The sequence below is a fragment of the Oncorhynchus gorbuscha genome, linkage group LG10, assembly GCF_021184085.1.
Source record: "Oncorhynchus gorbuscha isolate QuinsamMale2020 ecotype Even-year linkage group LG10, OgorEven_v1.0, whole genome shotgun sequence".
Classification (NCBI taxonomy): Eukaryota; Metazoa; Chordata; class Actinopteri; order Salmoniformes; family Salmonidae; genus Oncorhynchus; species Oncorhynchus gorbuscha.
In genome coordinates, this window is record NC_060182.1 from 75,269,557 (window position 1) to 75,285,215 (window position 15,659).

General features: G+C 41.4%; 1 protein-coding gene across 1 annotated transcript in view; it reads right to left on the bottom strand.

Moving 5' to 3' along the window:
• LOC124046578 (apolipoprotein B-100-like) overlaps positions 1–15,659 on the bottom strand; it is a 38,257-nt gene that overhangs the window by 21,121 nt on the left and 1,477 nt on the right. The window contains 22 exon segments of the mRNA XM_046367106.1: positions 642–748; positions 751–816; positions 927–1,099; positions 1,192–1,402; positions 1,515–1,645; positions 1,756–1,938; positions 2,213–2,418; positions 2,571–2,738; positions 6,402–6,605; positions 6,697–6,876; positions 7,075–7,279; positions 7,601–7,812; positions 7,984–8,136; positions 8,265–8,373; positions 8,782–9,238; positions 9,555–9,631; positions 11,861–11,985; positions 12,516–12,668; positions 12,766–12,910; positions 13,135–13,280; positions 13,414–13,526; positions 15,558–15,602. Coding sequence (XP_046223062.1) covers positions 642–748; positions 751–816; positions 927–1,099; positions 1,192–1,402; positions 1,515–1,645; positions 1,756–1,938; positions 2,213–2,418; positions 2,571–2,738; positions 6,402–6,605; positions 6,697–6,876; positions 7,075–7,279; positions 7,601–7,812; positions 7,984–8,136; positions 8,265–8,373; positions 8,782–9,238; positions 9,555–9,631; positions 11,861–11,985; positions 12,516–12,668; positions 12,766–12,910; positions 13,135–13,280; positions 13,414–13,526; positions 15,558–15,602 — 3,569 coding nt within the window.

The following is a 15,659-nucleotide window of genomic DNA, read 5'->3' on the forward strand; positions in this document are numbered from 1 at the left end:
TGAGAACCATATTTAGGGAGCCTGTTTTCTATTGTGTTTCGTGGGTGATTGTTTTCTGTTGTGTGTCTGCACCGGCCAGAACTGTTTTTGGTCGCTTCTCTTTGGTATTTTTGTTATTTCCGTGTTCATTTTAATAAATATGGACACACACCACGCTGCACCTTGGTCCTCACCTTCTTCCACCAACAACGGCCGTTACAGATCCATTTTCTATTTGTTTTGGTTGTGTTTCAGATTATTTTGTGCCCAATAGAAATTAAGGATAAATAATGTATTGTGTAATTGGAGTGACTTTTATTGTAAATAAAAATGTAATATATTTCTAAACACTTCTACATGAATGTTGATGCTACCATGATTACGGATAGTCCTGAATGAATCTTGAATAATGATAAGTGAGAAAGTTACAGACACACAAATATCATATCTCCCCTCAAAATAAAATAAATTCTAACCTCCCCAGTTATCGTAATGGTGAGCATGTCTTGGGGTATGATATTTGTACGTCTGTAACTTTCTCACTCATCATTATTCACAATTCATTCGGAACTAGCTGTAATCATGGTAGCATCCTTATTAATATAAAAGTGATTATTCCCATTACTTTGGAACTCACTGTATTTTAAAAACACAACTCTTACCTCAATGGCTTTGGTAACAATATGCCGCACTTTCATATCAGTCTTAGCCACCTTCTGATCTAGTATGTCATCAATTAACTTTTGTAGCGCCCTCTGGTAATCTTCTGTTTTGGGATGAGTTTTGGGATCTCAGAGTTCAGGTCAGACTTCATCTCCACCTCAAACTTGTTGTCATCTGTATGGGAAAACCACATGTAAGACTTGAATCATTTCTGTTTGTAGTTACATTTAGCAATTGCCTTTGTTAGGTCACACAGTACAGAGAAAAAGCTGTATGACACTTACCATATCTCACAATGACTGTTTGCATGGAGGAGGTCTCTGGAATATTGACTGCTGTCTCTAATTGCATGACTAGACCATCGGTGTTCTTCAGGGTTGCAGTAGCAGAGGCATCTGAACTCAGGGCTGGGATGGTCATCTGGACTTGCAGCATTCCATTTTCCATGGACTCAAGTCTAAGTTAAAAAACATTCAAAGAAAGGCATGTTAGTTACAGTATTACCAACCTTGCCAAAATGGTAAAATATAATTCTGGGTTTTCTTTTACCTGGCACGACCAACTAGAGACAACTGTGGAATATTGTGGTTGGTCACATCTAAGGTGATGCCACGTATCTTCTTCCCATTCACATTGTTGTCTGTGACTGCCAGCTTAATCCCTGCCTCAATGTCATAATCAGGGACATGGACTTCAGTGGTCAGAGTGTTCTTGTTCCGGTTGTACTTCAGTGTTGCGGTCGCCTCTGTGGGCTCAGAACCTAATATGAAGAGGACAGATGTGCCTCAATTCATGTTATGTACATTCTATTGGGGTAGCTATATAATTTTCCTGTCTTAATTTGTTCTCTAAAAAAAATTGGACACACATACCTGACGCCCTCAGGGTTAGCTTCAGAGAGTCCACTTTCTGGCGTCCCTCCTTACCCTCTCTGAGAGTTTCAGAAGTAATGGCAGCAGTGTATTCTGTTACCTCCTCTGTTGGTTGGATCTCCACAGCAAGCCTAATGAATTGATAGACATGTGTCTCTTAAAGACTATCTTTTGAATCAATAAAATGATGCAGTTGAAATCAAATGTGTTTGGAAATTCTGTCGATGGACTCAACTCTCACCTGCTCTCCCCTGTAAGGGGGTAGTACGGAGCATCATCTGTAGAGCTTGCATTGGTGTAACGCAGTGTTGTGCAGATATTCATACCAGTAAACAGGGGCTGGCATTCAGTGGAGTCTGTCATACCCTCCCCTATCGACGGCACCATCTTAGTCTGGGTGGAGGACAATGACATCAGCTTGTTGCTGGATTTTGAAGAGATGCAGGAAAATAATGACAAAATCTTTAATATGACTTTTTACATAGTAATGCTTAATATTAACTGATTCAAGTTGAGGCTGGTTTATGTAAAAAAAAAATATGTTAAAAGATGATGGCATTTGATACAACTGGATTCTTAAGTCTGTACTGCGATTCACACTGACAACAGTATGTGAGATACCCTTAACGTTCCAATTATATTTTTAAACAATTATTTTAAGTAGAAATATGTTAAGTAGAAGTTAGAGTAATTCCCACCTGACACTGAATAGCTGAGTGGTTCCCTTGGGTGCAGGGATGGAGAGTTTGATCTCATTTCTGCTAATGGTGACTTTGGCGTTCAGGGAACTCTCATGGTACATGTTGGTGTGCATCTCAATGCCAGCCACCACAAACTCAGGAATTTGGATGCCCATTTGCGTAATAAACTCCACACCGACAGATGGCATGAAAGACAGCTGCTGCTACAGGTAAGAAAGGCATAATTCACACTTAAAAATAACCTAGGATCCTAAATTAATCATAAAATTTGTTCAAATAGGGTTGGAATTCATTCAAATCCTTCCATAAGGCATATACATTTAATTGAATAGAACCAAAAGAGCAGGCAGCTTACCATGCCAGGGGAGAAGCTCAGACCTCCCTTGGCTCCAGGGGCAAAGACACCAGACAAGGAGAATTTCAGGGGTAAGCCAGATGCGGAGGGCAGAGAAAAGCTCTCATCCAGGAAGATATAGTGGGCATAAAGCTCGTTGTCAGTGCTCGACATTAGAGACCGCATGACCTATGCAAAAATAAAGAGAATAAGGTTAATTGAAACAAAAGGAATTTGGGTCAGTGGAGGCTCCTCAAAAGAGGAAGGGGAGGAACCTTCTCCTCAGTGAATTTCATGCAAATTAAAATAGTGAAACATTAAAAAGGTTATCCTTTGTAGATATAACTATACCAAACATATTCACGTCACCAAATAATTGATTAAAACACACTGTTTTAATGGGTAGTACCATGGTGTAGCCAGAAGACAGCTAGTTTTCATCCTCCTCTGGGTACACAAAACCTAGGAGGCTCATGGTTCTTAGCCCCTTCCATAGACTTGCACAGTAATTATGACAACTTTCCAAGGATGTCCTCCAACCTATCAGGGCTCATGCAGCATGAATTGACATGTTGTCCACCCAATCAAAGGATCAGAGACTCAATTTACTACTGAATGATAAGCTACAGCTAACTAGCACTGCAGTGCATGCAATGTGGTGAGTAGTTTACTCAAAAAGAAAGTAAGACAATAGTTGAACAGTTTTGAAGAAATTCATTTAATTAAAGATGAAGGAGAAGCGAGCGAGAGAGAGAGAGAGAGAGATATATATTTAGTTGTATTTTTTTCACTTGCATTTTTACTTAGCTAGCGAATGCATCTAGCTAGTTTAGCCTACTCAAATAGCCGGCTCAAACAGAGAGGGATGCTATGTTAGCTGGCTGGCTATGGCTATCCAACACTGGAACTCTTCCAAGTCAAGGTAAGATTTTGAATTTATTAATTCATTGCCATCGAGGCCTGCCGGTGTAAGTGCTAAACTGCTTGCTGACTGTACACTGTACCACATTACTAACATGTTAGTTGTAGTAGGTATGTTGACTAGCTATGACATTAGCTAATATGGTGACGATGATGTAAGCTGTGTGTAGCAGTTAGCGGTTATGATATGAAGGTTTGGCTTGGAAAGGTTTTTTCGCCTGGTCACAGACAGCTGATGTGTTGTGCACTGAAGTCCACAAGCGAAGGGAAGAGGTGAGAGGAGGAGAACGCGTAGATGTGAGAAGTAATTGTAAAATGAGCAAAATGATCATGCTGTGAGCTTTGTTTGCGTGTGATAAACATACCTGAATTTATCCAATTGAAACTCTCGTTTGCAACTGTTGGACTAATGATTACACCCTAGATCATCTAGATGCAGGCAAGAGTGTGAAAGGCAGTATTGAATGTCACCTTGATAACTCTAATTTTGCACCTAAGTTGTAAACTTTCATTCATAGGCCAAGTCGTAGCAAACTCATGATAGGTATAGGGAAAATTAGAGTATCATGTAGTAGCCTAAACCTATCGACGTTACGTTGAGCTGGGTGAATGGAATATAAATGACAGTCAGCCAATATGCTGTAATAGAAATAAGGTATACTCATAACCAAATAAATCGTCCTCCCTCATCTTAAACATCACCGACACTGCTTTTGGTGTGGGTAAATTCACTTTAACTCAATTAGTGTATGGAGATAATTGAAATCAAATTTCCCACTGGGCACAGACATAAATTCAACGTCTATTCCACAATGGTTCTACATACACTGAATAAAAATACAAATGCAACAATTTCTATGATTTTACTGAGTTACAGTTCATATATGGAAATCAGTCAATTTAAATTAATCAATTAGGCCCTAATCTATGGATTTCCCATGACTGAGAATACAGATATGCATCTGTTGGTCACAGATACCTTAAAAAAAAGCAGGGGCATGGATCAGAAAACCAGTTAGTATCTGGTGTGACCAGATACTGGTGTAACCAGTTCATGCAGCATGACACATCTCCTTTGAATTTAGTTGATCAGGCTGTTGATTGTGGCCTGAGGAATGTTGTCCCACTCCTCTTCAATGTCTGTGCGAAGTTGCTGGATATTGGTGGGAACTGGAATACGCTGTCGTACACGTCCATTTAGAGCATCCCGAACATCAAACATGCTCAATAGGTGACATGTCTGGTGAGTATGCAGGCCATGGAATTGGGACATTTTCAGTTACCAGGAATTCTGTACAGATCCCTGCGACATGGGGCTGTGCATTATCATGCTGAAACATTATGTCACATTCTGACCATAGTTCTTGTGTGTTTTCCTTGTTTTAGTATTGGTCAGGACGTGAGCTGGGTGGGCATTCTATGTTGTGTGTCTGGTTTGTCTATTTCTATGTTTGGCCTGATATGGTTCTCAATCAGAGGCAGGTGCAAGTCATTGTCTCTGATTGGGAACCATATTTAGGTAGCCTGTTTTGTGTTGGGATTTGTGGGTGGTTATTTCCGTGTCTGTTTCACCACACAGGACTGGTTTCGGTTTTCACATTTATTGTTTTGTATATTTGTAGTGTTTTCTCTGTATTCGTCTTTATTAAAGATGTTTAACCCTATCCACGCTGCGTTTTGGTCCGCCTCTCCTTCCCAGGAAGAAAGCCGTTACACATTAGGTGATGGCGTCGGATGAATGGCACGACAATGGGCCTCAGGATCTCGTCACGGTATCTCTGTGCATTCAAATTGCCATTGATAAAATGCAATTGTGTTCATTGTCTGTTGCTTATGCCTGCAACACCACCACCATGAGGGACTCTGGTCACAACTTTGACATCAACAGACCGCTTGCCCACACGACGCCATGCACGCTGTCTGCCATCTGCCTGGTACAGTTCAAACCTGGGATTCCAACTTGTCAGTGGCCATCGAAGGTGAGCATTTGCCCACTTGAAGTCGGTTATTAGGCTGAACTACAGTCAGGTCAACACTCTCGTGAGGACGACGAGCACCCGGTAGAGCTTCCCTGAAATGGTTTCTGAGAGTTGTGCAAACAAATTCTTCGGTTGTGCAAACCCACAGTTTCATCAGCTGTCCTGGTGGCTGATATTAAACGATCCAGCAGGTGAAGAAGCCCGATGTGGAGGTCCTGGGCGAGGTTGTGAGGCCGGTTGGACGTACTGCCAAATTCTCTAAAACAATGTTGGAGGTGGCTTATGGTAGAGAAATGAACATTAAATTATCTGGCAACAGCTGTGGTGCACATTCCTGCAGTCAGCATGCCAATTGAACGCTGACATCCCTACCGACCAAAGCCCTCCCTAACCCGGACAACGCTAGGCCAATTGTGGGTCGCCCCATGGACCTCCCGGTCTCGGCCGTTACGACAGAGCCTGGGCGCGAACCCAGAGTATCTGATGGCACAGCTGGCACTGCAGTACAGCGCCCTTAACCACTGCACCACCCGGGAGGCCTTTAATCAGCTTCTTGATATGCCACACCTGTCAGGTGGATGGATTATCTTGGCAAAGGAGAAATGCTCATTAACAGGGATGTAAACAAATGTGTGCACAATATTTGAGAGAAAAAAGCTTTCTGTGCATATGGAACATTTCTGCAATACTTTATTTTAGCTCCTGAATCATTGGATCAACACTTTACATGTTGTGTTTATATTTATTTTTGTTCAGTGTACTTTCATTGAAATGCCGTGGAAACAATGTTGATTCAACCAGTCCAGTGGGTTAGCTCTGTTTGTAATTTCCTGTTTTGTTGAGTTATCTAGTTCGCACTTAGTTCACATACCAAAAACAATAGCACCATTTTTCAATGGGATTGTATGTGTTTTTTCCTTCAGAATGACCTGTTCAGTCAACCATTACTTACCTTAAGAGGCATGATCTTGAAGAACACCTCAGAGTACATGGCTAGGCTCTGGGCCATGTGTTCCATCTCACTGGACTTGATGTATCCAACTTCATTTTCAAGAATCCTTAGGTATGCCATAGCCTCAGGGGAGTCTTGAGAGCGAAGTTCCCTGACAAGCTTTTGGAAGTTCTGTCCAATGTCTCTCATGAGGTCCTGTGGGACCTGTAAGATATGGGGGATTAAACATGTCCTTAAAAGGCCAAACCAAAAAACTATTCCTTGAACATCAATACATAAAATCATACACTTTTACCTGTCTTTTCCTTCTGTCACTCCTCAAGGGGGGGATCCAGTTCTCCAGCACCTGCTTGACCGAGTCTGGCATCTTGTGACCCGCCCAGTACATGGCCTTGGAGACCGAGTCGGGGAAGAAACCCTGCTCTCCAAAAAGGGCCTCAAGTCTCGCTTCAAATCCATTACCTTCAATACCAACCTTAAAAAAAGAAGTGAGAATACGTTATAAAACTTAAACACATAAAGGGGAGACAAGATATCAATGTAATCACACCAATATAGATGCAATTATTCTTTGAAATAATATGCATTTAAATCAAATGTTTCATTCATTAAATAAATACACTTTTTGTATCATATTTACCAAATAAGTTTCTAAAGTCTTTTCAAACATTACCTCTAACATGTCACTATTGTACCCAAAGGCTTTGAGGGTGGTCTCCAGCAGAACTTCCTTTGGCAGGGAGTCAGTGGAATCAAAGATCATGTTGCCCTTCATGGAGCCCATGGCAGTGTCCATTTTGTAGTTGCGGGACATTGTGGTGAAGGGGTTAGCAGGATGCTGATGGTCTTGCAATGCCTCCTCGATATACTGTCTTATTCTTGAGGAAAAGAGAAAGAGCGCTTTTCAGAACCCACAACTTGTTCGTGTTGCACAAGTGATTATGGGGATTGGGAAAATAAAGGGTATTATTTTGTTGCTGTGATTCTATTCTATTATTTTGTAGCTGGACAGACAGATGAAAAATATAACTAAATGAAGATGATTTTCTTACACAGGTGTCAAAAACATATACAGTAGGAGATGCAGAAAACAACGACACCTTCTACCACTGTGATCACACATTAAGTTAACCTTGTAAACTACGTATATAAACGAATAGGGAGTGACTGAACATATCATACAGAAAACAGTCACTTACTGCTGCGTTTTGGGATCATCAGAGTGCCGGATGTTGTCAAGGTGGGAGGCCACAAAGCTCCTGACCTGTGGGTCCTGCTCGTCATTCAGCGTGGTGATCACCTTGCTAAGGAGTGCATCATCAGGACTCTTCATAAGCATCAGATAAGCTGCCACACGTTTCTGGACGGGGTTCTCAGCATCCTGGTACACCTCCAAGAGACTTTCTCTGACCTGTCATTCACAGCACAAACCTTTTAGCTTATTAGTACAGATTGTCATTGATAGGATTATGAACAGTGTGCTAAGTAATAAAAGTATATAACTGAAGAGAACTCAAAGAAGAACGTTGAGAATTTATTGAGTAGGTTTAGGTGGTGGGTATGGTGGTGGGCATTGAATCACCTCCTGGTCGATGTCCATGAGTCTGAAGGCCTGAATTGCTGCCTTCTGGACAGATAGAGAAGCCCCCTTCTGCACACAGTTCATGAGGGACTTCTTCAAGCTCAGACCGACATCACCGGTAGATTTCATAGCTTTACCCATAACACCTACTACCTGGAATATGTTTGTGAAAGAATTAAGTTGCAAGGTGCAATACTGACTAGCTGTATATGTATGTTAGGTATACAACAACACAATACTTAAAACAATACTTTTAATATTGCGTATAAGCGGTTGTATACCCTTAGTGTCAGGAATGTCATATCCTCATTCCCTGAGCAGTCTCCCAACATGGTATCCATGAACTCTTTCACATCTTTGACCTCAGCGGTGGCATGTCCTGGGTGGAACCTGCAGATGAGTGTTGGGAATATGTTAACAGTGCTGAATTGTGTTGTGACTAGGTTTGCGAAATTCTGGGCACTTTCAATAAATTCCCTGGTTGTCTTGAAATCCCGGTTGGAGGAGTATAAGCAATAAGCAGGAAATCTGTAATTCTCCAACCAGGATTTCGGGAAAACCAGAGAATTTATTGAACATTTTGCAACCCTAGTTGTGATGGTAATTATTGCCCTATGGTGGTTAGCTTCAACAATTAATTGAATAAAAAAATCTAAAAAGTTACAAAGCTGTTATGGTTACAGTCAAATAAACTTAAACGATATTCCCCCCTCCCAAAAAAAGGCAATTGATGAGATATCGATGATTTCAGTTATTTTGAGGTAGAGTAAAAATAGTAAAGAGTGTAATTTCACTTACTTCCTGACTGTGTTTGCCAGAGCGTACATAATGGCTTTGCTCTGCCTGTGTTGGGCCACACTGAGCATATCTCTGACCCGGTGGGAATCAGGGCTCGACTGGAGGCTAAGGGCGTACACAAAGGCATCCCCCTCCACAGCGTTGCTGTCCATCGTCCTGATGACTTGGAGGATGGCACTGGTGCACTCTGGTGTTCCACACTGGGCCAGGGCCTGCCAGGTCAGCATACCACCCTCCACCATCATCTCTTCCACAGCCGGGCTCAGTGTCTCGTTCTTAAGGGCACGAAGCTCGGAGACCAGTTTCTGGAAGAGACCTGGCCTCCTCTGGCCCTGGTCAGTGCTCGACAGACCAATGAGGTCTCGCAGCGTGCTCAGCACAGCTTCTTTGGTCTGAGTAGGAGCCTTGTCCTCTGAGTACTCCATGTGAAGGGGTTGATTGCGGCTGGTTTTAACCTCTACGTCAACGTACAGGGAGAAAAGAACAGGTATGGAAAATCCTTCAAGAAGTTCCCTTCAACTCATGTTATCTGCTTAATAATTGACACTTTACTTGACATATAATGGCCAAACGACAGGGTCATGACCCAAGTCAAATGAGCTGAATTTAATGTTATAAACTGACAGCTTTCATGGTATCAGTATGTAATTGTTAACACAATGCTATGCAGCTCTTATAACAAGGGGATATTTTTAGCAAGAGCCATCACAGATCGCAACAAACACAACACTCACACTTCCTGATAGTACAGTACATGCCTTCATGTTCCTTACCAACGACTCTGTTGTTGATCTTTGCTGAGTCTTTCAAGGTCAGGCTCTGTGTCACCACAGATGATATTCCACTATTCCTGCAGATGGGTAAAAATTGTCTTTACTGAAATCAATTCAAATATTTTTGTAACACGCACAATTTAAGGTTGAATATTTTCCAGTGATAATTACAAGAAATGGCCGGGATTCAGGTATTCCCGTTGTGACGACCCTCCCACTCTGTCTGCCGTATTCTCTGTTTGTTCTTGTTTCCTTATTAGGATGCCGGTGGGCGGAGTTGGGAGGGTCGTCAGCTACATGGGAAACACCTGGGCCCGGTGTGTCCCAGGATAAATTCATGGAGGAGACTCTCTCCATGCAGACACCTTTCTAGATTTTGTTGTGTTTCTTGGTGGTTTTTTGATTGTTTGCTTTGGCATCTTTCAACACCCTGCATTATCACATTCATGCATGCAAAACACTCACTTACACTACTGATTACTGATTACACACACCATTGTACTTAGTTACTTATTTAATAAATATATGTTTTGTTACTCCTTATCTCCACATTGTCTCCCTTTTGTTACGGGCTTTGAGCCGGTCCGTGACATGGTGCAAATCGGAAGTGCCATTTTAAACATAAAATATCAGCCATACTGACATGATTATGCCACTGTAAATGGGGAAATATACACAGGAATTTAACGTTGTTGTTGAATTTGTTTGATGCAATTGAATCAACTCAAAGTTCTCTCAAAGTCACCAAACTATTTCGTTGATGTAGCCTAGTTGTTTGTTTTGTTTTTTAAAAACGTTTTACTCCCCAATTTGTAATTACAGTCTAGTCCCATTGCTGCAACTCCCCTATGGAATCAGGAGAGGCGAAGGTCGAGAGACATGTGTCCATGAAACATGACCCAGCCAAGCCGCACTGCTTCTTGACACACTGCTCACTTAACCTGGAAGCCAGCCGCACCAATGTGTTGGAGGAAATGCCGTACAACTAGCATTTGAAGTCAGCGTGTATTTGTCCGGCCCGCCACAAGGAAAGGAGTCGCTAGAGCATGATGGGACAAGGACATCCCGGCCAGTTAAAACCTCCACTAACCAGGACAACGCTGGGACAATTGTGCGCTGCATCATTGGTCTCCCGATTGCGGCTGGCTGCGACACAGCCTGGGATCGAACCCGGGTCTGTAGTGACGCCTCCAGCACTGTCTTAGACTGCTGCGCCACTCAGGAGGCGATGTAGCCTAGTTTTAATGTAGTCTTATGAAGCACTGATGGCCGATTGGTAAAATATTATAAGGTCTAGTGAAAATTACATTTGTTTTAGTATATATTTGACTGAAAGATGTCAGACAGCTTGTTGTCCCTTTTCTCTTCCCTGGCTTGCACCTGGCAATTGGGGAGTTGGGGGAGGTTGTGGCTGTTTTTACTGGAGGATAATACACTTATTGCGATAACTTTGTCCCAGGGAACATGAGATTCTCCGCTATACAAACAGATAAGCTAAGCAGGCCTAGGGTAGCAGAGGAGAATCATGGATATTGCAGTTGATAAATTGCTGTACAGAACCCTTTTCAAATGTTCTTTATCAAATCAAATGTTATTTGTCACATGCGCCGAATACAACAGGTGTAGGTATACCTTACAGTGAAATGCTTACTTACAAGCCTTTAACCAACAATGCCGTTTTAAGAAAAATAAGTGTTAAGTGCGATAGCATAGAGAACAGTCTATGGCTGTAGTCCAAACACTTAAAATATACACCCTATCCCCTCAGCCCTAAAATGACATGGTTAAAGTATGGTTAAAATTCCATAGTTTTCCATAGATTCTTGGGGAGGATAGGCTATGGCCATCTTTTTTTAGTGCTGATCTGATGTAGAATGTAGGCCTTCTTGGTGTTTCCAATGGCATGGTAGAAGAACCCGTCACACGTAGTGCTTTTAATTAATGGCGACTTTGCGTAATAGGCCCACAGTAGGCTACAACAGCGCACACACACACACACACACACACACACACACACACACACACACACACACACACACACACACACACACACACACACACACACACACACACACACACACACACACACACACACACACACACACACACACACACACACACACACACACACACACACACACACACACACACACACTGTGTTGATTGACCATGCCATTATTTATCTCGGGAAACGAGAGTGGGTTTGGGCGGGAAATCATGGTAACCCAGTTCCCGCAATTAAACCCTAGCACACACACGCACACTTGCACACCGCACATACACATAAATGTTTGTCGGTGACTTACTCATGTGAGAAGGGCAGAAAAATGTGCTTTTCTGTGCACACAGCATTGGTCATATGCTTTCTCCTGTTGTCAAACTGATAGTTGCAGTCCTGAGTACTACTGATGAGCTTGGACAAAGGACCATGCTGAAGAAAGAGTGATAGCCATATAATGACATTATTACCTTTTTTAAATTTCCTGAAAATCTCACATTTGAAGTTATAAGAAAAGACACATATCTATCAAAATGGCTGTATGGTTTGTTCAGGACTTCCTTGAAATGTCATATATTTTATAGACTATAATTGCTCTAAAATAACATGACATCATATAATATTATATGTCACTTTTAGCAGTCACTTTGAAAGCAAACATTTTTGAACAGGTGTAGGATTTTAATTTGATCACCCTGTTGTTGCAGGAAATTTGTAGTGTAAGGTAAAAAAGGCTTCTAAAGTTTGTAATTTTCACTTTTGTATCAACCCCTACAAAAATGTCCATTCATTATAATCCACACAATATTTCACATTTCCTGTTGCTGTAGGATTATTTTTCTACTGTGAGAAACTGGTCAAATGAAGATCCTATATCTGTATGGGTGGATCCAGAGGGAACCCACAACATTTTCAACACAGTGAAGTTGTACAGGTTTAATGTTTTTGAAGTCAGGTCTCACCAGGCTTGGGAGGAGGGCCAGGGGGCTGCTGGGGAGCTTCATTCTTCGGAACTGATCACACTGAGACAGATCTCTGGTGAGGGTCACATCTGTATCAATGTCCTTCCTGGAGTTGACTGTGTAGTCAGTCTTGCACAGGCCATGCACAGTGTTCTAATGAGGAAAGGGAAAAATATACATCAATATTTCCCTCGCTTTCCCTCACTTTCCCTCAGTGCAATAGTGCACTTCTAAGAGACACCTGACCTACCATAATGTTGTTGCTCTCCTCCATGACAGGGACGTTGAGTGCGGAGATGATGCCCCTCTTGATGTTCAGGATGTTGACAGGCTCATCTGGCTCTGGGTAGAGGCGTATCCCGACGACCGGCTCCCATGTGATTTTCAGAGGGTTCCTGAATACAAACGACACACCAGACAATAAGTCAACATTGTCAAATTAATTATAGTTGATCTGTTCATTCACTGGACTAGTAATACATAGTGTTATTAATTTTACAAGTGAAAAATGATTGCAATGGTTAATAAAAAATGATGGAAAGTGAAGGAGAACATTTTATGTTCAAATCATCAAATTGACAATACATGTTTTATCTTTATGGTAAATGTTTCCACTGACTTCTCCATAGCAGCCTGGAAAGCATCAGCTCCTGCGGCCTGTCTATACACAGGCTCTCCCTGAGGGTCGATGACCGACACCTCACTGAGAGCACAGTTCGCTGTGTGAAGAACGAAGCTGCATTCTTGTGGGACTTCGAGTTCAACCTAAACGGGGTGGATAATAACAAGAGACGTGAAGCAAACAGAGAGAGGGAGGGGCAGTAAGATAAGAGCTCCCCCGTTTACCAGGAGAAACAATAAAAAGTGGAGCCACAAAAACAAACAGACATAGGCTTACCTGACATGTGACTTTGGGGCCATTCCTGAGTTTGGATGTACCAGTCACACCATTTTTGCTCTCTGTTGTGTATTGGTACACATATTTCTTAAAGGTCTTAAACCTTGCTGACACTGGAGATCACAAATAATGGGCAAATCAATTTGAATAATGTCACTGAATGTACAAGTATTATATCAAGTATTATATAATTTATATCAATACTTCTAATATACTAGCTACTAGCCACCGGCTACATTTTAGATGTACAGTACCAGTCAAAATTTTGGACTCACCTACACATTCCAGGGTTTTTCTCTATTTTACTATTTTCTACACTATAACAGTGAAGACATCAAAACTATAAAATGACACATATGTAATCATGTAGTAACAAAGAAAGTGTTAAACAAATCAAAATATATTTTATATTTGAGATTCTTCAAAGTAGCCACCCTTTGCTTTGATGTCAGCTTCACACACTCCTGGCATTCTCTCAACCAGCATTATGAGGTAGTCGCCTGGAATGCATTTCAATTAACTGGTGTGCCCTGGTAAAAGTTAATTTGTGGAATTTCTTTCCTTCTTCATCCATTTGAGCCAATCAGTTGTGTTATGATAATGTAGGAGAAGAAGATAGCCTTAATTGGTAAAAGACCAAGTCCATCCTATGGAAAGAATAGCTCAAATAAGCAAAGCGAGATGACAGTCCATCATTACTTTAAGACATGTAGGTCAGTCAATGTGGAAAGTTTCAAGAACTTTGAAAGTTTCTTCAAGTGCAGTCCCAAAAAACATCAAGCCGATTGGCTCTCATGAGGACCGCCACAGGAAAGGAAGACCCAGAGTTACCTCTGCTGCAGAGGATAAATTAGAGTTACCAGCCTCAGAAATTGCAGCACAAATAAATGCTTCACAGAGTTCAAGTAACAGACACATCTCAACATCAACTGTTCAGAGGGCACTTCGTGAATCAGGCCTTCATAGTCGAATTTCTGAAAAAGAAACCACTACTAAAGGACACCAATAATAAGATAGACTTGCTTGGACAAAGAAACACAAGCAATGGACATTAGATCGGTGTAAATCTGTCCTTTAGATGAGTCCAAATTTGAGATCTTTGGATCCAACCGCCCTGTGTCTTTGTGAGACGTAGAGTAGGTGAACGGATGATCTCTCCATGTGTGGTTCCCACCGTGAAGCATGGAGGAGGAGGTGTGATAATGTGGCGGTGCCTTGCTGGTGACACTGTCTAGGATTTATTTAGAAATCAAAGCACACTTAACCAGCATGGCTAGCACAGCATTCTGCTGTGATACGCCATCCCATCTGGTTTGTGCTTAGTGGGGCTATCATTTGTTTTTCAACAGAATAGTGACCCAAAACACACCTACAGGCTGTGTAAGGACTATTTGACCAAGGAGAGTGATGAAGTGCTTGCTGCATTAGATGACCTGGCCACCACAATCACCCGATGTCAACCCAATTGAGATGGTATTAGATGAGTTGGACTCCAGCGTGAACGAAAAACAGCTATCAAGTGCTCAGAAAATATGGGAACTCCTTCAAGACTGTTGGAAAAGCATTTCTCGTGATGCTGGTTGAGAGAATGCCAAGGCTGTTCAAAGCTGTCATCAAGACAAAGGGTGGTTTCTTTTAAGAATCTCAAATCTAAAATATATTTTGATTGGTTTAACACTTTTTTGGTTACTACATAATTCCATATGTGTTATTTCATAGTTGTAGAATATAGTAAACAAATAAAAATAAAAAGTGTGAATGAGTACGTGTGTCCAAACTTTTCACTGATACTGTTCTTCTACATAATGCAAAACAAAACATAATTTTTTTAAATGAAGAAAAAAAAAGAGAAGGGTTTTCCCATAATTATGTCAATATTTTTTACACAACATCCTGGGTTCACAGTCGAAGTTCCAAGTCACCACTTGAACTCTGGACCTTTACTGAGTAAATGGAAATTCTCTTAGTGAATAACATCAATTGTACAAATCATGAACATCATGGCGCAAGAGTTCAGATCCAGCCATGTTATCTCTGTTATCTCCAGTTCCACTAAAACTCAAAAACCAGGACAGGTATCGATCTAAAAGCATTTATTTACTGAACGTAAGATTAACAGTTCAAGTAAATTCTTAGAGACTTACATGGGCATGATGACATCTGTTCATCAGCATTTTCACTGCCTTTCTCTAAAAAGCAAATAAAAGAGTCCTAATTTTTGTGAAAAATGTTACATTGGTGTAGCA